At 41.9% G+C, this 23722-nt stretch overlaps 3 protein-coding genes across 9 annotated transcripts in view; 1 reads left to right on the top strand and 2 right to left on the bottom strand.

The window, feature by feature from the left end:
- The window catches only part of nf1a (neurofibromin 1a), a 117396-nt gene extending 111907 nt beyond the window's left edge, over nucleotides 1-5489 (top strand). The window contains exons 46-47 of the mRNA XM_079673791.1: nucleotides 611-827; nucleotides 1466-5489. Of these exons, the coding sequence (XP_079529917.1) occupies nucleotides 611-827; nucleotides 1466-1608 (360 nt within the window). The 3' untranslated portion in view covers nucleotides 1609-5489. The remainder of the gene's footprint in view (nucleotides 1-610; nucleotides 828-1465) is intronic.
- A 3107-nt stretch (nucleotides 5490-8596) lies between these two features.
- LOC307037419 (uncharacterized protein) lies at nucleotides 8597-17729 on the bottom strand. 2 transcript variants are annotated; one of them, XM_079678274.1, is made up of 7 exons: nucleotides 17580-17729; nucleotides 14968-15217; nucleotides 13840-13934; nucleotides 13206-13362; nucleotides 12866-13048; nucleotides 12692-12739; nucleotides 8597-10039 (listed from the first exon to the last, which is right to left on the bottom strand). In XM_079678274.1, the coding sequence occupies exons 2-7, from the start codon at nucleotides 15107-15109 to the stop codon at nucleotides 9279-9281; spliced, it is 1386 nt and encodes a 461-aa protein (XP_079534400.1). In that variant the 5' UTR covers nucleotides 15110-15217; nucleotides 17580-17729; the 3' UTR covers nucleotides 8597-9278. The 2 variants fall into 2 exon arrangements, with proteins under 2 accessions (XP_079534400.1, XP_079534401.1); XM_079678275.1 differs by having other exon boundaries at nucleotides 17320-17673.
- Nucleotides 17730-18198: 469 nt separating this feature from the next.
- LOC307036606 (synaptosomal-associated protein 25) overlaps nucleotides 18199-23722 on the bottom strand; it is a 34609-nt gene continuing 29085 nt past the window's right edge. For all 6 annotated transcript variants that reach the window (XM_079677058.1, XM_079677057.1, XM_079677059.1 and 3 more), the window contains 5 exons: nucleotides 23647-23695; nucleotides 20816-20927; nucleotides 20157-20303; nucleotides 19853-19997; nucleotides 18199-19206 (listed from right to left, as the gene is read on the bottom strand). In XM_079677058.1, the coding sequence (XP_079533184.1) occupies nucleotides 19141-19206; nucleotides 19853-19997; nucleotides 20157-20303; nucleotides 20816-20927; nucleotides 23647-23695 (519 nt within the window). In that variant the 3' untranslated portion in view covers nucleotides 18199-19140. The remainder of the gene's footprint in view (nucleotides 19207-19852; nucleotides 19998-20156; nucleotides 20304-20815; nucleotides 20928-23646; nucleotides 23696-23722) is intronic.

The raw sequence follows: 23722 nt of genomic DNA, 5'->3' as shown, positions 1-23722 counted from the left end.
AAAAAAAATAAAAAAAATCCCGATCCCCGATTTTTTTCCCCTCCCGATTCCGATATTTTGAAAATCACGTGATCGGCTCCGATCCCCAATCACGTGATCGGATCGGGACATCTCTAACTGTGGCGCAACCACCCTGCCAATTGTTAGGGTGATATACACCACACACGCACACACACACACACGCATGCACGCACGCACGCACTCACAGACACACACGCACAGACACACACAGAAGGGATGAACAATGTTTAAAGCTGAGTTTTCTGTTAATACTGAAACCAGTAGTACCTCAGAAATGTGAAATACATATACAATGTAAATTAACAGGATTAAAATACAGTGTATATATATTAGGACTCCAAAATGTATGTAAATATTTCCAAATTAACTATTACAATATCCAAATCGCACTAAGTGCAATATTTGCTTCAGGTAAAATGTGTTTAAATATCTGAATGAAGTGTTGTAGAGCTGCCGAGAAATCCCTATATTCTACAGTCTTCATAAAAAATCTTTGTTTTGTACAGATCCTCCTAAGAAAATCACGATATGATCATTTTATTATGTGATTCACTTACTAGGTATATTTAAAAACATGCCCCTCCTGCAGCAAACACAGATACCGGACTACGCCGAGCTGATCGTCAAGTTCCTGGAGGCGTTGATTGACAGCTACCTGCCGGCGGCGGACGAGGAGCGGGGGGAGGAGCAGCTGAGGACGCCCACCTCCCCCTACCCCCCCACCAGCCAGAGCCAGCTCAGCATCACTGCCAATCTCAACCTGTCCAACTCCATGACCTCCCTGGCCACCTCGCAGCACTCCCCAGGTAACACACATGCACACACACTCAGGCTCTCACGTTCTCCGTCCGTTAACCCTTTGACCTTTCAGATAGTCTTATCAAGGTCACATCTAAATCTTCAGGGCTAGAACTATATATTTGTTCTATATATATCTCTCTGAGTGAGAGTGAGAGTGAGTGAGTGAGAGAGAGAGAGACACACAGACACACACAAGCCCACTGGAGCGCTCACAGCGTAAAGCCAAAACTCCCAGACATTTCAATGATTTGTACGGCAAAGTTAGGTTTGGAAACTATATCCTTTCCTTTTTGGCGGGCATCCTTAACACAGGAGCCTCACTGCGGGGAAGCTTTGGCGCTGTTCCTAGTTTGTTCTAATCTGTCAAAAACTGCTTTCAGATTTTTTCGAAATTGTTAAAAAAAAATCCGTCATAGACAGAAAATATTCGGTTAACACGACCTCTGGTTAGTATGTTGAGATTATCCTCAAAAATATAAATGGATTAAGAAAAATCATAATAAATCACAGTTTGGGCTTCCTTTTGTCATGCATTATTACATAGTTCAGTTTCTATATTAATATACAGAAACGGCATTTACAAAAACACATAATCCACACTGTTTGGTTCGGTCCTTACCCCCACCCCCTTGTGCCCCTCCAGGTGTGGATAAGGAGAACGTCCAGCTGTCCCCCAGCTCCGCCCTCTCCAGCGGGGGGCGCACTCGCCACGGATCGGCCAGTCAGGTGCAGAAGCAGCGCAGCGCGGGCAGTTTCAAGAGGCCGAGCATCAAGAAGATCGTGTGATCGGAGAACCCTCCTCCTCCTCCTGCCCGCTGGGGGCTCACGCTGCACTCCATCTCTTACTCTGTTTGTTTCCTCCTCCTTCTTAACGGTTGTTTCCCCTGGCGTGAAAACTTTTCAGTTGGGCATCGAGGAGGAATATTAACACATTTAGTGCTGCTTGAGATGTATTTCATTTGTGACAGCGCACGGTGGAGGAGAATCTTTTCGTTGGAGTAGTTCCGGTTCTCTGCAGTGGATGTTGTCTTCACAGATATTCAGCAGCAGGGTAGAGTCGGGTCGAGTTCACTCTTGTGAAACTATTGGGGGAAAAATGCCCCTAAGCCTGATGGGAAAGCAGGTTCAGTTTGGACAGGGAGGAAACAGGAAGTGAAACTCTGTCTTTATGCTAAAGTTGGATCCGTTCTTTGGCCTTCCTTTTGACTAAACACTCCTGTGTCAGTGAGAGGGACCAAATGACAGCAACAGTGGAGGGGGGGGGGGGGGGGGGGCCTGCTCGGACACCTGGGCCCACCTCTCCCAGTCCTGTACATATTTTACATAGACAGATTATGTATAACTAGTCCTTAGTGCTGATTTAGATGTTGATGTTTTTCTCCATGGTGTGCCTTTGTCAGGGTTTTTCAATGTGTACAATTTGTAAAGTAAAAGTGAAAGACAAAGAACAGGTACTAATTATGGAGGCGAGCCGTCCATATCACCACGCGAGCCGCATCACGACGGGCCTCCAAACGATCGTCTAATATACAATCATCCATATACCCTGTTGCCTGAAAGTATTTATCCTGTACAGCTAGATAGCGCTACACTTTCCAAAAATCTTCTTTTCAAACACTTATGAACGAGAAGATCGCAAAACACTAGGGGGAAATGTACGTGTGTAAATAGCTCCAAGCTTTTTTTGTTTGTTTTCGTGCGCGTCTCTTTTTATGTAGCTGTATAATGTCAGTTATTTTAGTACGAACTGTGTTTTCAGCAGCATTGCGTTTTAATTTGTTTACACAGTGACAAGGAAAATTGTGTAATAGGCAATAATCCTCAACTCTGAATCTCCTTTGTCAACCACACACTTTGTTTCATTTGTACATCAGTGTCAGCGCGGTGCAATATGAACTCCTAATCTGCCCGGTAACACGGAAAGTGAGCTACTGTTGGCTACCTCCTATGACTATTTGAATAGAAAAGAGGCAGTGGACACATTGACGTTTGCTCTAATTACACACACACACACACACACACACACACACACACACACACACACACACACACACACACACACACACACACACACACACACACACACACTCTCCTGTGGGCTCTTCGAAGGAAGCATGTAGCCTACGAGGCTTTGACACAGTTTGTCAGGACTACGTATTATCGGAATTGTCAAACTTTTTTTTTTTTTAAATCACATTGTGTTCTATAATGTATTATTATTTAACAACTTAAGCCAATTCAACCCCTTCCTGTTCCTGTCAAAACAGCATGGAGAGTGTGAGGAAAAAGCTAATAAGTCACCCTTGTTTTTACAAACTGTTCTTTCCGGTAACACTAAAAATGAATAAAGTCATGACTCTTAAATATATGTCAGGCTTACATAAACTGACCTGAAAATATACGATCAAATAATGTAAAAACATTTGGTGGTAAGTCATTTTTCACTTCCTGCTAGAGCTAAAAGCTGCACACCCTGAAAGAAGAGGAAGATTTCTATAATTGTTACATTTTACTGGAATAATGGGAAAGATGTAAAAGGTGACAGAAACGCTGACTCAGAGCTCCTCCACCCTGCTCCACCCTACAGGAGGCAGGGATCCGTTGATGAAGTCCTCAATTGAGGTTTTTCCTTTAAAGAGTTTCAGTAATAATAACGCAGGTTGCCAATGCCTCCGAATTTCTGTCCCACAGGCCTGTTCTGCACATTTCTGGGTGCATTTGAAGAATGCTGTCCCAAGAAAGATATCGTTTCCACACATAAACTGTCAAATCAGCACGGTGTAGTGTTTTAGATAATGTATAGATTTCCATGATGATTCTCAAAACTACTTTCAGAGAGTTTAAACTCGCTAGACGTAGCTAATCCACCTCGGAAAATTCCATCCTTTTAGTTTTTAAGCGCTAATGGTAACACAGTGCAAACTGACAAAACATAGGCTTGTGAACCCAGCGCCTACATCGGCCATCTTTAATGCTATGTCTGTCTTTCAGCTGATTAAAATGGTGGTCCACACTACATATGTTAATCCCTAAGGGTTCAACCTCGTTACCATGCCACAATAATGCCCTTAGCCAACAGCAGTCATGGTGTTTGGTAATGGGAACCAGTGGCACAACATGGAAAAAGTCACATGGTTTTTAGGGTTAGGGTGAGCAATTTAGAAAGGGACTGTAGATCAGTGCTCCACCCACAGCCTCCACCCACAGCTCAGCAGGGCTCCTCTGTCCCGCCCTAACATCTATGCATGGCAACAGTTGAGTATTGTTGAAAAAGTCTGACTTTATTCAGTCGCACATTGTTTCTCACCATTCTCAGTGTTCATGGTACTTAATGGAAACACTCGTCGATCAGTTCACTACTGATTTGTTTTTCTTGTATTGTAGTCGTCGGGATGTTATTTTCTCCTGTCCATTCAGTAAACACATAATCATTAGATAAATTCCACGGAAAGCGACATTTTGATTAGAGACAGCCTTAGCACAGTCATTCAATCTCAAAGAATGACATAAAGGGAAGACTACAACTAACAACCCATAATTCATTAATCCAGGTTCCAGTTTATCAGATAAATTGGTCCAACGTCTTTAAACAACCAATCATCAACTAGCACCTGGTTTAAAGCATACTGACGCTTAAAAAGGCCCCAAAAAATGACACATCAACATTTTATTTGTGTAAAAGGTTTTCCAAACTATGTTTTTAACTTTGATTGCGAAAGAGCTGGACTATGCTGACTGGCCAAAGTATTATTTAATTCAACATTAGCCCTCCTCCTCATGTAAATAGGCCTAACCCTAGTCAGGAATCAAGCATGAAGTTTTATCACCTTTATGTCGTTAATGTTTTCTGACGCAAGATGTTTAGAGCAGAGTAATGAACTCACACAAAGAGACAGTAAAGGCCCAGTTTGGGTCAGGATTAGTATCTAAACTTCAGGATTAGAAACAAAATTTACAATTAGGAAAACAATTTGGGATTAGCAATTAAAATTCATGGTTAGGATCTAAAAATTCAGGATTAGGATCTAAATTCAGGATTAGGATCTAAAGCCCAACTCGCAGGAATTGTGATGGTTCATTTTTGTTCAGATTTCAGTGTCAGATTCCATAGAACTGTCTCATCGTTAAACTCAATCCATCGTCTCTTCTCACCGTCTAACTGTTCTTAAAGCTACACTCACTGATTTCCCTCTGAAACAAACCTTGAATTACAGATCAGTGGCTGTACCTTTAACAAGACAACCAGGAAAAATCTGTTGTCTGGTTTATTTGAGCGCCGTGTTCGCAGATTCCATCGTTTCCGGGTTCTAGTTTGACTTGTGTGTGAATGAAATATTAAGGATTATGTATCCATAACCTCTTAAACAAGTGGTTGACTTGCACTAATTTAAAAACAGTCATGGGTTTGTAAAGATGAAAAACCTCAAAATGTGGCATGTTTTATTTGATGTTATGCAAAATCTAATGTCTGTAGAGTAATAGTCTGAGTTTTGTTTTATTGCAGTATGTGTGATAATTGTAAATACAATTTGAGATGGTATATTTACTACACTGTACATACATGTGATATTGTATCATTTTGTTTTTGTAAAGCAGTTAGTTTCTGTATAATAATATACAAATTGAACTATTCCAGTGTTAGTAATAAAATGTTTTGCTCTCCAAAACGTTTGAACCGGAATGATAACAGACCCCATACCGAGTTATCTTTATAAAGGTCACATTTCCAAAGGTGTCAATGAAGGTTTTAACACATGTGGTTTCATCAGTGATGTATTCACCGTCCGCTGTTGACCCTTCAGATTTTAGTAAGTAAATCTACATAGAGTGGTGCAGTGATGACATATTGTGTATGTAGCCAGTCCCCATTACTCCGGGGACTTGGGGTGGCAGTATACGCCGTGAAGTTGTTTGCGGCCTGCCAGTAAACCCAAAGAAGAAGAAGTGACGTCAGCGGCTTCATTTAGAGATTCCGGTGTGAACGCGATCTGTACTTAGTTCATGAGAACTAAGTTCTCATGAACCTTTGTGGGAAAAGTACTGCGGTGTGAAAGCGCCTAAGGGCTCCCTCGACAAAAAAATGGGGGTTTTCCATTGGATTTTGGAATATTGCAGAAAATAATATCTTTGGAAAACAAATTTAAATGTTTTGTTAAGCGGGATAATCTCCACATATTAACATCACTTTTATAATAGTTGAATTCAAGAAGTAAATAACTGATGTAATGCTCAAGACAAACTACGGTCACATGACTGCACATCAACACCGCTAAGCTAAAGGCGGCTACATTTCAGCGTGATGACGTTTATTCTCAGTCTCATTTAGCCACCTTTTAGCAACCACGGTTTTTAAGACATGGAAAAGCTTCAGACATTCACAGGGTATTCACTGAAGTGTTTAATGTCAAAGCTAAACGTGAACAGCTTGTGTTAAGATGTTGAGACCGCAAGGTTATGGCTAGAAAGGATCCGTCTTCTGTAAAACTCTCGCGAGAGTTTGCAAATCACGTGGCTGAATGTATACTTTTGGCAGGCAGCCTTTCAGTTACGGTGGTTAATAAAGGTGACATGTCATGCTTTCCCGGTTATTACCCGTCCCCTTGTGTGTTATGAAGGTTTTTCTGCATGTAAACGGTGTGCAGAGTCAAAACCCTTAAAGTACACCCTGTAGCGAGTAAAACTCTAACACAGAAAATGGATTCTTCCGGGTACGTGCTTACGATAGCACGTACCCGGAACTAAATGGGCCAATCCGTGGAGCCGTTACGTTACGTCCACGGAGCCGTTACGTTAAGCCCCCGCTGATTGGTCCAAATTGACCAATCCACACACACACACTCAGTCCAGGCAGCTCTGCTGATTTCTGCTCCGTGCAGGCTGACAACAGACAGTTGGGATCGCGGCGAAATTCTCTCTGCAGACCCATTCTCACAGCGTTTATCAACCTATAAACCGTTTTTTGTTACTCAATAAATATCAAGCCACACAATTGTTTTTATTTCGGCTGTGACTTTGTGTGTGTTCAGTTTGAGTTTGGCTGTGTTTGGCTAAACAAGGAAATCACACCTCCGCTGAGCTCAGAGCGATTCACAACGTACCTACCAATCAGAGCACACTGGGCTCACGGGGAGGGGGGGAGCTGCAGCGAACCGTTTAGTGGAGAAAGTGAATACTGCTGAATACACATACTTTACAGAGATGCTGTATGCGAAACCAATGTGAGTTTGGAAAATTGCACAGTATTTTTTTATTTTAGTATACCTCAACAATGGAATTATGATCAGTGGAAATGGCCATGACACCTCTCCTTTAACATCAGTGGCCACAAAAAATGATGGTGAGAGAAGATAAACCATCTATTATGTCAATTACAGGGAGTGTGATTGTTGAAATAGGGTGTTAGCGGTCTTGCTGTTCAAAAAAGAATGGCAACACTGTAGATCACCAACACTGGTTTATTTTTTATTCACAGGCAAGTCAACGTTGTCGCAGTAAAAGTCCCAAGATAGCTCCTGGTGAAATGTTCGCTTTCAGTGTTTTACTATTATGTCTAATGTTTCTCTTAATATTGCTGCTGCATTAATGTATATGTTGCATGTTAGTGCTGTAGATGTGTTTCCGAGCCGCTCCGATTACAACGAGACTTACAACGAGAACGTGACGTCATATTTACACAAGACGGATCCTTTCTAGCCATAACCAGTCAGCAAGGGGGCAAAGTTCAGACTCTGCTGTGAGCCCCTGGCCTAGACCATAGACTAGACAGCCGGCCAAATGACCACAATGCACCGGGTTTGATCTGCTCTTGTGACCTTTGTTGTATATTTCAAGCAGTTGCAAATTCTACTGGGTTTTAAAGATCTGCACCTGTGACAAGGCAGTCACATTTTGTCTCCCTCCTCAAGCTCGGCATTCAACACCATTGAGCCAAAACACTGCAGTCACCATCTTTTATAACACTATACTAACAATTTTATGACAACTTCTATACGTTATTATACATTTTTAGTGACTTTTTTGTCATTGTTCTAGAAGTTCTATAATAGGCCTTAGTTTATGATATCATATGAGTAATAGTTTCTATCCCAAAAAAGGGCCAATGATAAATCTATAGATTAGAAAAGATAATAGGATAATTATAAAAATGTGTCGAACACACAGACAGAAAACAATTATCAGTGATATATATTTCTTCTCTTAATAAAATCTTTATTCTCAGAATTTGTTTAGCCTGTTGTTACAGCAGAGATCTATTGTGTGCAGCACAACCTCTGAAATATGTTATTGCGCTCAAATGGGTTTTTTATTGATGAACACAAAATGCATATTTGTGTGTATATAACACCAGTATTTAAATGAAATGCTATTTTGTACAACATGTAAAACACACTTGGAGATTTAAGGACTTCCATGTTGTTCCAGAAACATAAATTACTTGTGATGCTTACCATGTGGTCAGGTTGAAGTAAAGGATTATGGGGTATCACAATTTTCCGTTCAAGATAATTCTGCATCAAATCTGCCGTTTCACCACTCAGCAAGTAAACTAACCTCCAAAGAGATTTAGCATTGGCTGCTAGGAATGTCCCATCTTGATGTTTCCATGAATCATTTTAGAAATGTTTTTTTTAATCCACTGCATGAAAGATCAGAAATATTCTGAACATTCAGAAAAACAAATCTCTTCCATTAGAAAATTGTGAACGAGTCATTTCAGCAAATGTTGTGTTTTTGGGTGGAATCTTTTCATGGTCTGCAGAAAAAGTAACACAGGAAATGTTAATGCTTTTATTATCAAGTGGTCGTTTCATCACAAACAAGATGTGGTAAAGATCAGCCATGAAGTCGTGTCACACGTTAAGATGTCGGGCAAAGGAAGCAGGAGCTGCGTTCTTCTGTATCTTCTCTCTACTGTTGAGTATCCAGATTGTGCGCTCACTACGGTCAAAACACTGGACAACTTTCACACTCGACGGCCGCCATCTTGGCTACTACTTGGCTTGCTCCGGCTAGCTAATGAACAGCGGAGATCGTAACTTCTCGTGAGGGTCGGCAGTCTTGTTCCATTTGAGACATTACACAGTCCAAATTCACGTGCCTTATGGCGCATTTCCACTGCAGCGGGTAGCTGCGTACTCACAGTGTACTAAGAGAAGTATCCAAATTGAGACACAGCAAGGGTTAGTACTCTTCTATTCTACTGTCACATTAATGTTCTTTTGTCCATTTCCCCTCATTCAGTGATCAGGTAAAATCCAGTCAGTTCCAAACGCCACCTTTTAAAAATAAGACGATTTAAAGTGAGGAAAACACAGAAACAAACCTTAAACTGCATGTTTGTACCTTCGGGCGAACATTGTCCTGATTTCAGCAGCCCAGCAGGAGAAGACCTCCACACGTCTCCTTTAATCTGCCGAACTACAGCTGCACCATGTCTGTTGAAACATCTCTGTGTTTCAGAAGCGTGGGGCAGGAGGGTGGTTAGTGGTTTTGTCCCTCAGCATGGTGATCGCCGTGTTGGAGAAGTCCCTCAGGATGTCCACCGTCTCCCGCTGCAGCTGCAGGGAGTCCTGAACAAACTCCTGCTGGCTCTCCACCAGCAGCTGCACCGACTGGGCCAGCACCTCCAGAGACTGGGACACGGAGCTCAGGAGCATCCTGCTGGCCCTCTGCTGCTCCAGGCCCTGAGACGCCATCTGGGCCACGGCATCATGGGTCCTGCGGGGGGCCCCTCCGGCCGGGAGAGGGTCACGATTAGCGCTGGAGATGGAGGGAGGGAGGATTGAAGAGGAGGGGGCGATATAAGCAACAGAGGAGGCGGGAGGCGGCGCGATGGAGGGCGCAGGTTTAGAGACTTTGGATGAGGAAGGCGGGGGAGGGAGTGCAAATGAGGAGGAAGGAGCAGGGAGGGAGAAGGTAATGGCGGAGCTTATGAGGGGCTTCGACGGGGGGTGCGCAGCAGCAGAGGAGGCAGTTTCTGAACCAGACGCCGAAGGGATAACTGAGGAGGTGGAGGCCCCGGAGAAAAAGGGTACTGGTGGGGGAGGTTTTGGGGAGGTGGTGTTGCTCTGGCTGTTTCGGGAGTAGGTGTGGACAGGCTTCATCCTAAGCAGGGCGTTGTCAGGCAGGGGGTCCAGGGAGGTGAGGGAGGCGGAGGGTGGGGGTTGAGGGAGGAAGAACATGGAGTCGTCGTTTTCTTCGAAGTCCAAGGTGTATTCTAGTAGATCAGAGAATAAAACAACTTAAAACTCGCTTCCAACTTTACAAAGATATTAGTATTTATTTTAAATGTATACTTTTGCTTTAAATCAGTTTTAAGAAGAAGCCACAGAAGAGCAGACAGAAAAATGTATATAGGTTAGTGGTATTAAAAATAAAATCTTAGTAATGTCACAGTTATCTTGACAGGACCATGTTCTCGGTCCCCTCCTCATCTCCCTGTACACAAACTCGCTCGGATCTGTCATTAGCCCACATGGTTTTTCATACCACTGCTACGCTGACGACACCTAATTAATTCTGTCCTTTCCCCGCTCAGAGACCCAGGTCGTCGCACGCATCTCCGCTTGTCTTGCTGACATCTCTCAGTGGATGTCTGCTCACCACCTCAAGCTCAACCTTGACAAGACTGAACTGCTTTTCCTTCCGGGAAAAGATTGTCCCACTCTTGACCTAACAATCAACATCGGCACCTCTGTTGTTTCCCCGACTCAGACTGCAAGGAATCTGGGTGTGATCCTAGATAACAAACTGTCCTTCACTGCAAACATTGCTGCTACAACCCGCTGCTGCAGATACACTCTTTACAACATCAGGAGGATACGTCCCCAGCTGACCCAGAAAGCGACGCAGGTTCTGTTCCAGGCTCTCGTCATCTCAGGCCTAGACTACTGCAACTCCCTCCTGGCTGGTCTACCTGCATGTGCCATCCGACCTCTGCAGCTCATCCAGAATGCAGCGGCTCGTCTGGTCTTCAACCTTCCTACATTTTCCCACACCACACCGCTCCTCCGCTCCCTTCACTGGCTTCCAGTAACTGCTAGAATCCACTTCAAGACACTGGTACTTGCGTACCATGCTGCGAATGGATCTGGCCCTTCCTACATCCAGGACATGGTTAAACTGTACACCCCAGCACGTGCACTCCGCTCTGCATCAGCCAAACAACTCGCTGCACCCGTACTGCGAGGGGGACCCAAGTTCCCATCAGCAAAAACACGTGGGTTTGCTACCCTGGCTCCAAAATGGTGGAATGAGCTCCCCATTGAAATCAGGACAGCAGAAAGCTTACACATCTTCCGGCGCAGACTGAAAACTCATCTCTTTCGACTCCACTTTGAGCAATACAATTACTAAAAAAGCACTTATATACTAATAAAGGACTGGCTTATCTAAAGCCAGTTGAGTATCACTTGAAATGTTTGGCTCTATGAAACCTGATGTACTTATATGACTCTGTTTTCTTCAAGGTTGTATTTTGTTGGTCGAACGCACTTATTACTAGTCGCTTTGGATAAAAGCGTCAGCTAAATGCAATGTAATGTAATGATCATTAGGGGGGGGGTGACTCCATAAATAGCAGTACCTGTTTAGTACTGAAATGAGTCATAAGAGTGTCTTTTAAGGGTGTTGAAATGAAATCACAGAACATAATCGATTATAGCGTAGTAACGTTGCTTCCTGATTTTTCGGCCGCGGCTGTACAATTACATTTTTTTCCCTGTCACACGAATATCAAATCAGTGGGTGACGCAGAGATCAGGGAACAGACGTGACAGCGGCACAGCGACACCAAACCCAACACGGAGCAGTCTGCTTTCTCCACCAACACAAGAACACCAGTCCAGAACCAACAGCAGAGTGACCCGCTCTGAATCAGTCTGCTGTGGCTCAGAGAGAATAAGTGTGGGGTGCACACTTACATGCACTATTTTTGTTTTTATAATGCTGTTGTAAAACTCCTGTTGTCTGCTGTGTTCAGATTCAAGTCATGTGTGTGATGCCACATTCAGGACATTCAGTGTCCTTTTTTTAACAGAAGACCGTTGAAGCTGCAGCTAGACTGCAGAAGCATTAGTTTTTTGTTTTTGGGGATGGAAGAATTTCACACACAGATATAGGGATGCTAGAGCTATACAATTGATTTATAATTTAATGTCAAGATATTTATGTTATTGATTTCTGACGCAGTTTCTAAATAATAAAAATATGTATTTTACTGCATCTATTCATTGATGAAAAATAAGCCATGTGTAGTAATATAGAAAATTGAGGATGCAACGCATTGTTATGAATCGTGATATCAAATCACTGACAGGATAATCGTAATCGAATCGTGGGAACAGTGAAGATGCACAGCCCTAGCGTCTTTATGAGTCTGTTGACAGAACATGTATGCAGATATCTGTCTTTAGTCTTGAATCTTTACAGATTTTTTAAAAACTGCCCCGTACTGTCAGCGTCCTAATTGCTCTGTCGCTAGCACATAGGATGTGGCAATCCCCATCAAGGTATTGCCTTCTGAATCACAGAGCAGAAACATTATTCTTCTGGGCAATTAAAAAAAAAAACAGGCCATTGTTAAAACTCCTTGTCGTCCAATCATTTGTCCTGAAGACGAAATATTCCCCATTAGCTAGGAGTTCTAACAATCAGTGTAAAGAGACGTTGTGAAAGCTTTCAAGCAGCTGTCTGTCAGTCAGTTTATAGATAATATAATAAAATAGTTGTTCCCAAAATATGTTCAAAGTTTAAGGCCCTCGCCCCGACAAAGGCCATATCACAATCTTATCCATGTAAATGTAAAGGCCCCCCCCCCCCCCTGTGGCCAGAAGCAGAGAACAGCAGCTGTTTTGATCTACAGTCTTACCTCCAGCGTCACCCATGTCCAAGTCGGAGGACATGTGGAAAGGGTTGCCTGCAAGACATGGACAAGCAGCAATAAGACATGTTGAATACGTGATGGAATATAGAAACTGTGAGTGATGTGGAGCTGGCCAATCCCCCCTCGGACTTGTTGCAATGATTCTCGCACTGTAATTACCATCCAGATCCTTCTCTGGGGAGGAGAGAGGAGACAGGTCAAAAGAGGCCCCTCCTCCAGGTACAGAGTGGGAACTGTCCGTCAAGCTGAGGTAGGAGTAGGTGGTGGTGTTGGGGGCTGGGCCTTTACTGTAAAGCTTTGAAAAATCTTCATCTTCACCCATCTCCAGATCACTGTCGCCACCTGAGAACCAACACATCTTGTCATGTTTCAAACTGCTTCAGGGCCCAAACCTGCTTCCTTACACTCTGCTGTGTAGCTCTGAGAACACAGGGCCGATCATACATCGAGTGATACACCGATCATACACCCCCCCCCCCCCGACGCCGCCTCTGCTAACCTGCTCTGGGACTCATGATGAGGATCTTGTACACCATCCTCTCTATGGGGCCCAGGTTCTTCTTCCTCATGTTGTTCCCATTGGGGCTCCGGAGGGCCAAGGCGCGTCTCTTCCCGTCACATTTCAGGTCCGCCCATTTCTTCATGATCTGACGCACCTGGGAGAAAATTAAACCTCTTTTAAAATGTCTTCTTCTGAGACACCATGTATTTACCTGATGCATGTATCAACCAAGGAATCAAGTAAAAATGCTCTCTGGTTCCATGTCAGATTATCAAATATAACGTTAAATAGTGCTGCATTCTGAAGGGTACGTTTGAAGACCTCGACAGGCTCTGACCAATTTGATGGAGATTATCTAACTTTCTGGACTAAAATGATGAACTGATAATAATCAGAAAACAACTAGGAGTGGTAACCCGTGTAGACCTGTAAGGATTACGCAAGATCAATCTGAGGGCTTCTGCGATTGTAACAGGACCCAAAATAGTTTTCAATGTTCATTCCCTCATTTTGCCCATTTCTCTTGTGAGTTCATGGAATATTTAAACTTTAAATCACAGATAGTTTATGAATTCACACATCCATTATCATTAATAGGACTAAACATAATCAATAGTAATCAGTCTCAAACCTCTCTGTGGTTCTCTCCCAGACCGTTGATCTGATTGGTGATTTCAGTCCAGGTCTGTTTCTTGGCTTCAGCCGACACGCCTTGGTTAAACTTCCCTACAGGGAGAGATATGGGAGGTGAGACAGGTACGGACAGAGGTATAGGTATTCACACAGAAGATAAATAAATAATAGATAAATGCAGCATTAAACATGATCAGAAACGGAAAAACTCTTCATCAAGTGACTCAAACGCTTCCATCAGGAAACATCCTGTCTCCTCTGTGCAGCTGGGAAGCCAACAATGACTCTGCTGAGACCGACAATCACATGACAAAAAAACTCAGTGGAACTTTACCTGAACTGCCGAACTACCCACATGACCCTCTTCAAAGGCTGCCTTATCCTTCAGTCATTTTCACTTTGCTATTCCTGTTAAGTGTTCCTGCAAGATATGACCTAACAACCCCAGGTAACCTGTTAAACTGGTAAACTGAGCCCTTCCAAGGCCTGACTTTGATCAACTCAATTATTCTGCTCCTGCCTCTGCTATAACACACCAGGTTCTTTGATACATTATTAAAGTTAAAACAAACCCGGGGAGATAAGTCAAGTAGGACAAAGTAACACAGCTTTTAAAATTCTGCTGCAGCAACAGTAAGAATGTAGGCTACACTATTTCCCCAAAAAACCCTGAAATTGCAATACGTTTTCTTTTATTAATGTGCCCTATTAAACCATTATTTATTTATTAATTTATAATGGGTTGTTGTTGGTTATAAATGTAAATGGTGATGACAAAGAAAAACCTGGCTGTTGTAAATTTAGTTTATAGCTATGAAACTGTACCACATGTACATTATTCATCAGACTATGTGTAACTATCATAAATAAATTGGTGTCACCATGTTCCTGGTTTAATCTGATCGTAGTGAACAACAATGATACAACAACTTATTGTGATTGTAGCAATGTGTTTTTATGTGATTGTAGTATTTATTACATGTACAGCACTTTGGCCCGACCAAAAATCGCTTTTAAAATGTGCTTTATAAATAAACTTTGATTTGAACAACGATCTAAATCACACACACACACACACACACACGCACACGCACACGCACACGCACACCCACCCCTTTCCACTCACTGAGGAGGATGAATCTGTTCCTCTTCACCGCCTCCAGCAGCACTTTGACCTCAGTGAAGGAGAACCGGGGTTTGGATCTCAACCCTCCTTTGGCTCCTCCCACCTTGAACTCCTCATCTTCCTCACGCCACACAGCCGACATAGCTACACCTTCACACCTCCTCTTCTGCTGGCCTTTTGCGACTCAGTTTGGTGGATTTCACCGCCTTCCAGGACCGTCTTTTCCTGATCCACAAAAAGACACCTCTGACTGCACCAGCAACGGGCGGGAGACAAAACGAGAAATATTAGGAACAGAGGGGAAAATGCTATACAGAGAAGACACAATGTGAAAACATAAGCGAAGTCACTAAGTAAAGGGAAATAAACGCTAAATCAGGACTTAACATTAGCATCAACAGCAGAAATACAGAATTCAGCAGCACCGTGTAGCACAGACGCTTATACTAGCAGTTATTGGTTGCATATACAGTGGATGGGTGCAGGAATGAGTCGCAACCTGGATATGAGTTAGCATATTAGCACTTTCGGTGGTTAACACAAGCTTAAACGACTTTCATGTTTTGGTGTACGACATTCATCAGTTAACACCCACTGTATTGGAGCGGTTACGTCACATAAAAACAGCAGGGACGAACAAGCTTTTTTGAAATTGCTATATTTGGATTAGCTGGATTAGTTGACGGCTAGTTATGTCAAAAAAATATGTTAAGTATATGGTCTAAAAACACTTTTCAAATCGAAATACGGTTGGTATATTTTTTTTAATCATTTCAATATATTTTTTCATTGTTTTTATATTTGTTAATAAAGATGAGAAGACTAACTTCAATTTGATATTTTTTCCAAAATGTTCTACAACCAAATGAATATTGCTTAAGGGAGAAGGAAAAGTCTTACACTCAGTGGCAGTATAGGCCAGAATCAAAGTACAAAGGTTTTCCTTAAAAGGATAATTTAATGCATTTCTCATAGTTTAGAATCTCCACATAATAAATACATGTATTTACCTGATATGACTCATATGGTACTTTCACACAACCTAAATGCCGCTGATGACTTGAGGTTTAAAAAGAACATATTGTAGAGTACAGATACAGAGATGAAGAAACACCATGGCTGACCAAAAAAGTATAGAGAAACATTTGTGCAATGTTGTTCTTTAGAGCTGGACTGTGGTTGTTTTCACAGAGTACTCTCTATAAATACATATAGTATTTCTCATATGTAAATATTGTTAATTTGTTATAATAGTCTTAAAATAGATTCTTAAAATAGACATAACAGCCCTATTTTTTATTGTATTTGTTTTGCTACGTATTGTTGTTTCTGTGTCTCTGTTGCTATATGTGGTGCACATATAGCAAAGGAAACTCCTCCAGAATGTGTCCCTACAGTGCCTCCTGGTAGTATTTTAAAATGAAAAATGCCATATTATAGAAATACACTTAGGGTTGGCTTGTAACTGTGATAAGGTGTAGATTTTGATGAAATGACAAAAAAAACTGTAATCTATCGGCTTTTAAAAGTCAGAAACTAACATTATAGTCACCAAACATGCAACACTGTGGCGATATTGACTAAATCAAAGTAGATCCTCAAAATTCTTCTTATTTTAGGACCCATAACTATATCAAAATAATACATTCAGTGTCCTATTATAGTGTTTTATCTCTGTTTAAAGAGCCATTTCAAGATTCAATATTTTTTCAAGATTCATAAGGTTTATTGTCACAACATATACAACACTACGTTGTAATTATGTAATGTATGAAAAACTAAGATCTCAAGTTACTCAACAGTGCAATTTAAAAGACAAATACAAATAATAATAAAATAAAAATAAAGAAACAACAAAATTACAATTTTAGCTACATTTTGTTGAATGTTTTTACCGTAACACGCAAGTATAGTGTTGATAGCTACCAAAATGTATAAGATATGAACTTTTGAATAATGTTTGACAGCTGCTATTCATGTTTAATTAATATTGTTTGTTTTCTATTTTGAGTCTGTGTCGTTTTTCATGATTTTTGAAGAATTGTTTAATGAATTTTACCCTGGATATGTAGTGTCTATGAGTACCTTGAAATCGCTCTTTATATAGAACATGTTATTATTATTGAGAAAAACTTCTCAAAAAGATTTAAATTAGCGTTGCGTCTGCTTTCACCACGTGGTCGGTCTAAGCCAATCAGCTGTGGGCTAGTGTGTCTTTGTTGAGCTCACACAAGGAGCAGCCAGCCCACAGACTCCGCCATCTCTGAGGGCACCGTAGCGCTAACACGCCGTGGCGATAAAAACGGAAAACCCGGATTTACAGCGAATTTAAGAGCAGTTGTGTGGATTTACCGTGCATGTAAAGCGAGCGTTCGCAAAACAGCGTCTTCTATCTGTGTGCCGGTTCCGTTGCACCGAGAAACAGCTCACGTTAGGCGGCACTTAGTGGTGGAGGTAGAGGACGTAATGTCTGCTCTGGTGCTAAGCTCCGTTGTTCGCATTGAAGCTATGACGGGTATACTTGCTTTTGTATTCATATCACGCGTATAGTTTGTTACCAAGACAATATGGTGACGTGCAAAGTAAAAAGCTGAAAATGTTAAAATAATTACCAGGAAAAATTGCGTTTTCTCTCTCTCTACCTCCCCTCCTTCCTCCGTGGTTCTCCCGAAAGTTCGGAGAGTCGAGAACAACGGGACTGCGCAGACTCCGATATTTTTTTTCCTCCCTTGAACGCGCAACATTTCAGCTCTCTGCGCGCCCACAGCTGCCCCCCCTTACACCGTGCACAAATCACGTCCATTTTCAAATAAAGTAAACACAAAACTCATAAAATATGCGCATTTAACTCGTGTTTTTTATTTTATGTGAAAAACTGATGATTAATCCTCTTCACAAAGCTGTAGTATGACCCACCAAAAGATAACCGCTTGCCCCTCCCTCCAGTTTGACAATATGAGTCCATAGCCACATTTCTATTCGATAAAGTATTCTTTAAGTACATGTTTTAGCATTTCATCACAATATACAGAAATATATAAAGTTCTCTAGCTGTGCATGTTTTTCTAGTCTTCAAAAGTCAAACACATTATTATACTTATACAGCCTATTATAATTACCCATACAATCGAGTAAAAACCATAATAATTTTAGCAATACTCCACGCCCAAATGTAGATCAATACTGGCTTAGGACAATAATAATGCAAACTCAGCAGGTGATACAACAAAGTAAATCAAAACATGTTTATTGACAATATCAAAAGCATGCAGCAAAAAGCCCAAAACAGTTTTTATTGTGCCGAATTGTTTTAACCGTGTCTGCAAAAGCTTGATGAGATCACATTATAAGACAATACCAATTCATCGTCATTTTTCACCACCATTTTACATCAACATGAGACGAGAGAAGATGGAGAGATCATTAGAGGAGCAGGTTCCATGTTTGTCCGCTTGGTGTCGCAAAAGGTCTTTGTCTGATGACAAATGCGTGTTTCCTTTCTCTGGGCAACACCCGACTGCACCTGCAGAGGGCGCCAACACGCACGTGTTATGGGACATCTTAGACTAGAGAAAGGGGGGAGGGGTGTTATACAATGGTGTTGCATTTGGGAAGGGAGCTGTTCGTTGATAGTATTTTGGTTATCCTGCACACATACAGCTGTTTTTTTAACTTATAATTATCTGACCCGTAGAAGTAAAAGGCAGCTTTTTGGTGATACACGCCCTGGGTCAAGGAGCTGCTTTTCGCTGCTGTTTTCCACAAGTTTACATTTTGTTTTTGTCTTCATTGTGCTGCAGTGACCCAGTTTCCCCACAGGGATCATCAGAACGTCCTTATTCTCTGCCGAGTGACCGCAGAAGCCACCTCGGGGGGAATGTAACAACAAACAACAAAGGGCTTGCTGCGAAGCTATGACTACCTACTAGAATATTAGGAGAATAAATAGAAACACAAGAGCAAATTGAGATCTTGTAACTAAGAGTCACAGAATGTAAGTCCCATAGTGAAATCACAGCAATAACATAACAGCAAGGAAACTCTACTTAAAAAAAGAACTATGTTTAGTATGTATTAACAGCAGCAACACTTTGGCACAGCATGCAGAACATAGTAATGCTACTGTAGGATAAATACGCTTTAAAAAAAGAGTGACATGGAAAAGTGCTACTTCTATCGTTTTATGAGGTTGTTGGCTTTCTGGTTCGCAGCCTCGATGCGTGACACATTGAGAATAGCCTGTAGAGAGAGGAAAGAAACAGCAAACGTAAATGACACGGGAGACCTGCTGGACTTCTCAGCCTTTCTCTCAACGTAGCGGAAGACAGTGTGTGACGATGAGTACAAAGTAAGCACTAACGTTCAATTCCTACTCATCGTCACATATGCTAGCTCTTGCTGAAAATAACAGTGCATTGTACAATTTATGCTTGTCAGTGAATGAATGCCAGAAGACTTCCAGCTCCCTTCCTGTCTTGCTTCTTGCTTCTGATTACAATTGTAAATGGGCTCTGTTTATATATGCTTTTGTGATTGACGTCACCCATAGGTTTGTAGACTACAGTGTTTTATCCTCAAGTTTGACAATTTGAACGTGGCATTCTTGGTTTTTTATTAACTAAAAGAGGGTAAAGCCATGTATTACAGAACCCTGGAATTCACATTTGTAGGAAATAAGAATGTTACAATTAACTTTGAAATGAACTGAACTGAATGAACTGAAAACCTGCGAAAGAATTAAAGTTCAAAGACAACACCCAAACCAAACAAGTTTAAGGAACTATGAGTAAAGTCTCTGAATGGGACCATAAACTCTTGAGGAAAATGTTTACCGCAGTAATAAATCAAGTAAGAATTAGGGTAATGTGTCATATGACAGTTGTACCTTGCCCTGTATGCGTTCAATCTGGTTCTTCTGCATGTCCATCTCGTTGCCCATATCCAGGGCCATGCTTTTCAGATTTCCGAGGATGCTGCCGACATGAGCCAGGTTCCCGTCCATCTCGACCTCCCTATCATCGTTAGTCACCCTGAGATAGAGCAGAATAATGTGTGTGTGTTAACGGCCTGTGTTTGGCCAGCTGCCCGTATGACTGATGACTAGTATTACATTACATGAGATTACATTACACAGCTGCCTCTCCTAACAAGCAACCAACAATACACACTCCATTAACCTCTCTCAATACCTCCGTATGTGTCCTCCGCTCATGATCATTTGCTCCCTCTCATCAACGACTCGAGACGAAGGTGGTTGGTTGGATACAACGCCATCCTGACCGGAGCCTCCACCCCAAACTGCCTTGTACGCCCCGCTCCCTTCAAAGGCTTTTAGTCTGAAAGATGGAGAGAGGCAAAGAGAGACATTCCTTATGAATGCATATATATTGGTAGTCCACCCTGCTAAATGTGATGCACAAGAACAGCATCCTTTTGATAAAGTGAGAGTAAAAATGTGAATGTAAATATATATGTAATTGAAGTCTCACTGATACACGTAGCACGCATACTCATAAAAAAGGAAGTTTTCAAAAGGATTATGCTGTGCTGCTGTGAGTGTTTGTTAACAGGTACAAATAATAATTTTCATGTTGAATTATTCCTTTAATTATAAATCACTTTTTTAATGGAAAGCTTTCTTTAGTTTTTCTATGAGGGACCACCATATTCTGTAGTTTTCTCAGAACATGTGTACCAGTCGAACACACACACACACACACACACACACACACACACACACACACACACACACACACACACACACACACACACACACACACACACACACACACACACACACACACACACACACACACACACACACACACACACACACACACACACATACTTATCACAGGAGCAGAGGCCACAGCACTTGCCCAGGTCTGTCAGGTTTTTCTCAGCCTCCTTCATATCAGAGTTGATCTGATCCAAGCCCTCCTCTACACGCTCCAACTGCTCTATGAGAGGAGAAGAAAGAGGATCAAGGAGCATGCAGGAGGAGAGGAAGAAAAGAAGTGCCAGGAGAGGAGAAGGAGGTAAAATGGATGTAAGAAAAAATAAAGGAGAAGGAAGAAATAAAGTGAAGGTATGTACAGTCAAGGATGAAAAGGAGGATGGAAGAGGAGAGCGGAGGAAGAAGGCAAAACAAAATCAGCAACTATTTCCTTAAAGCCCCACAACAGAACTGAAAAAGCAGCCAGTAGCGACTGAATGTAAGACGCCCAAAACAAAACCAAAAAATAAAGAATTGGTTTAGGAATCTAAAATAATGTCACTTTGGATTAACAAACAGGCCACACGCGGCCCAGCGGTCTCACTGTTTTGCACCAAGACCTCCATGTCCAGTTCCATCATGTTTTATCCATCCGTTTTGATTAGATTGGAATGAGGGGTTTTATGGAGTCAAATTTGGGTCAATATTCTAGCGCGCAAAACAAGCTACTCACAAGCGGAAAATGTGCTTTTACACGCGCATGAAATGACCCTCGCGCTCAGACCGTCCTCTTGCTCGCTCGCGGGAGTGTCAGCCTCAGTCGCTCGCGGAGTCTGTCTGCGCGCGCGTGGAAAGTTTCTCACACTTTGGGGCGGAGCCACTGGACTTTGATTGACAGCTGCCAGGAAGCCCAGAGTTGCCAGGTTTGATAAATGCCTGAACTATCAATTAATTTGCTATAAAAAAAATGACACATTAAAAAACAACTATGAAACACTATATATTATAGTTATACTATTTAAAATAATATAGGAATACTACAAAGATCTAGATACATAGTATTACTATTGAAATATTATAGGGATACTATAGCTAATAAAATGGCACTACAGAAAAAACTATAGTAATACGATAGCAGGTGAAAAATACTACAGAACACTACCATACCATTACCATAGACACTATACAACTCTTTCAGTATACCATAGTAATACTATAGCTCATTTATAGTTCATTTCGTAATAGGTGCATACAGCAGACAGTAGCTAGCAGTTTTCGACAGATACAGCCTTCCGGTCGTAAAGAACCGGGTGATTCGCTACCGTAATATCTCGTTTGGAATATGAGGAAATGAACTGCGGTCTGGCTCTCCCAGCTTGCACGCGGTTTGATTGGCTGCGCTTGCACTGGCGGGATTTGCATAAACGGGATTTGATTGGCTGATGCCAAGCATCGAGCCTCAAAAGTTGAACATTGTTCAACTTTTGATGCCGATAGATGCTCGTGATGCTTGCAAAGCCATGCCATGCTCCCCACAATGCAGTTCGGCGAATATTAAAAATCTTCTACGTCACCCCATTCAAGTGAATGGGCGAAGCGTTGAAAGCATTTTTTGATGCCTGTAGTGTAGACGTACCGTGACACTCCCGCAAGCGAGCAAGAGGGCTGTCTCTGCTCGCGGGGGTTTAATCTGCGCGCGAGGCTCATTTCATGCGCGTGTAAAAGCACATTTTCCTCTCGTGAGTAGCTTGTTTTGCGCGCTAGAATATTGACCCAAATCTGACTCCATAGGTTTACTCATTATTGAAGATTGTACCAGAGAAAAGCGGAATAATGTCCAGTATTTGAAATACGGAAATTATTCAATTTGTGGTGCCTAAAATCGATGGATGGATGGATGGAAGGATGGATGATGGATGGTTAAATGAATGGATGGATGGATGGATGATGGGTGGATGGATGGGTGGATGGATGGTTAAATGGATGGATGATGGATGGTTAAATGAATGGATGGATGGATGATGGGAGGGTGGATGGATGATGGATGGATGGGTGGATGGATGGATGGAAGGATGGATGGATGATGGATGGATGGTTAAATGGATGGATGGGTGGATGGATGATGGGTGGATGATGGATGGATGATGGATGGATGGACGGAAGGATAGATTGGTTGGAGGACTGTTTTACATGTACAATGGGGTTTCTATTTTAATGCCAAATTCCATTAAAACCATATAGCTTCAGCTCAGACAATGGAACTGGGCTACAGTTGGTTAAAGGTGTGGATCCCAGAAACCAGGACCTACTTCCTGATTGGCCAGATACAAAGAACACAGCAGTGGGCCATGTCTGTCAGGTTCTTCTCTGCCTCCCTCATGTCCCTGTTGATGGTGTCCATGCCTTCCTCAATACGCTCCAACTGCTCTGTTAGGAACATGGGTTTTTATGGTGCTGGGTTTAATCGTGATGTAAGAACGTTAGAGACAGACAATATGGAACATATGGTTTCAACTGGCTGATCTGATTGATGTTCAGACCATGTTGTCAATCCCTAGAAATCCAACCAAGAATCTGTGATTTGCAGTAATAAGTCGAACATCGTGTTCTGAATAGATGTGAGATGCAAAGAAAGTAAACTAAGGAGGGTGAGGGGTGTGCCTTTTTTCCCAGCATTCACATTGCTTTCTTGTCACCTCTACTATGCAATTCTCTCTGCACTTTTCCTTGTGTTCTGAATTGGTCATTAGTTAGTTGGTTGTCATTGCAAGAGCAGCATCAACTATAATACATCTTGGAAAGGCTTGGGAGGGGGTTGAAAAGTTGTCTTTTATCACTTTAAATATTGGACCATAAATATCCCTACCTTCTTCCTTCGAAAGCAGAGTTTTCTATTTAATAGTCAAGAACACTTTAAACAAGTAAAAAAAAAATAGACTTAAAGATCCAACAGAATTGATTACCTCCTTGTTCATCCAGCATGACCACAGCTCTGATTCCAGCATCTTTACTCTGCAGAAAGGAGCACATAAAGCCACA

The sequence above is a fragment of the Notothenia rossii genome, assembly GCF_949606895.1.
Source record: "Notothenia rossii genome assembly, chromosome: 4".
Classification (NCBI taxonomy): Eukaryota; Metazoa; Chordata; class Actinopteri; order Perciformes; family Nototheniidae; genus Notothenia; species Notothenia rossii.
This window is presented reverse-complemented; position numbering and strand designations above follow the sequence as displayed.

Bases quoted from the DNA above. Each gene is read 5' to 3' on its own strand.
- LOC307037419 (XM_079678274.1), bottom strand. From the start codon at position 15,109: ATGTCGGCTGTGTGGCGTGAGGAAGATGAGGAGTTCAAGGTGGGAGGA. The intron at 13,935-14,967 runs GTGAGTGGAAAG...CTCTCCCTGTAG, and splicing joins GAACAGATTCATCCTCCTCA to GGAAGTTTAACCAAGGCGTG. The intron at 13,363-13,839 runs GTTTGAGACTGA...ATTTTCTCCCAG, and splicing joins TGGGAGAGAACCACAGAGAG to GTGCGTCAGATCATGAAGAA.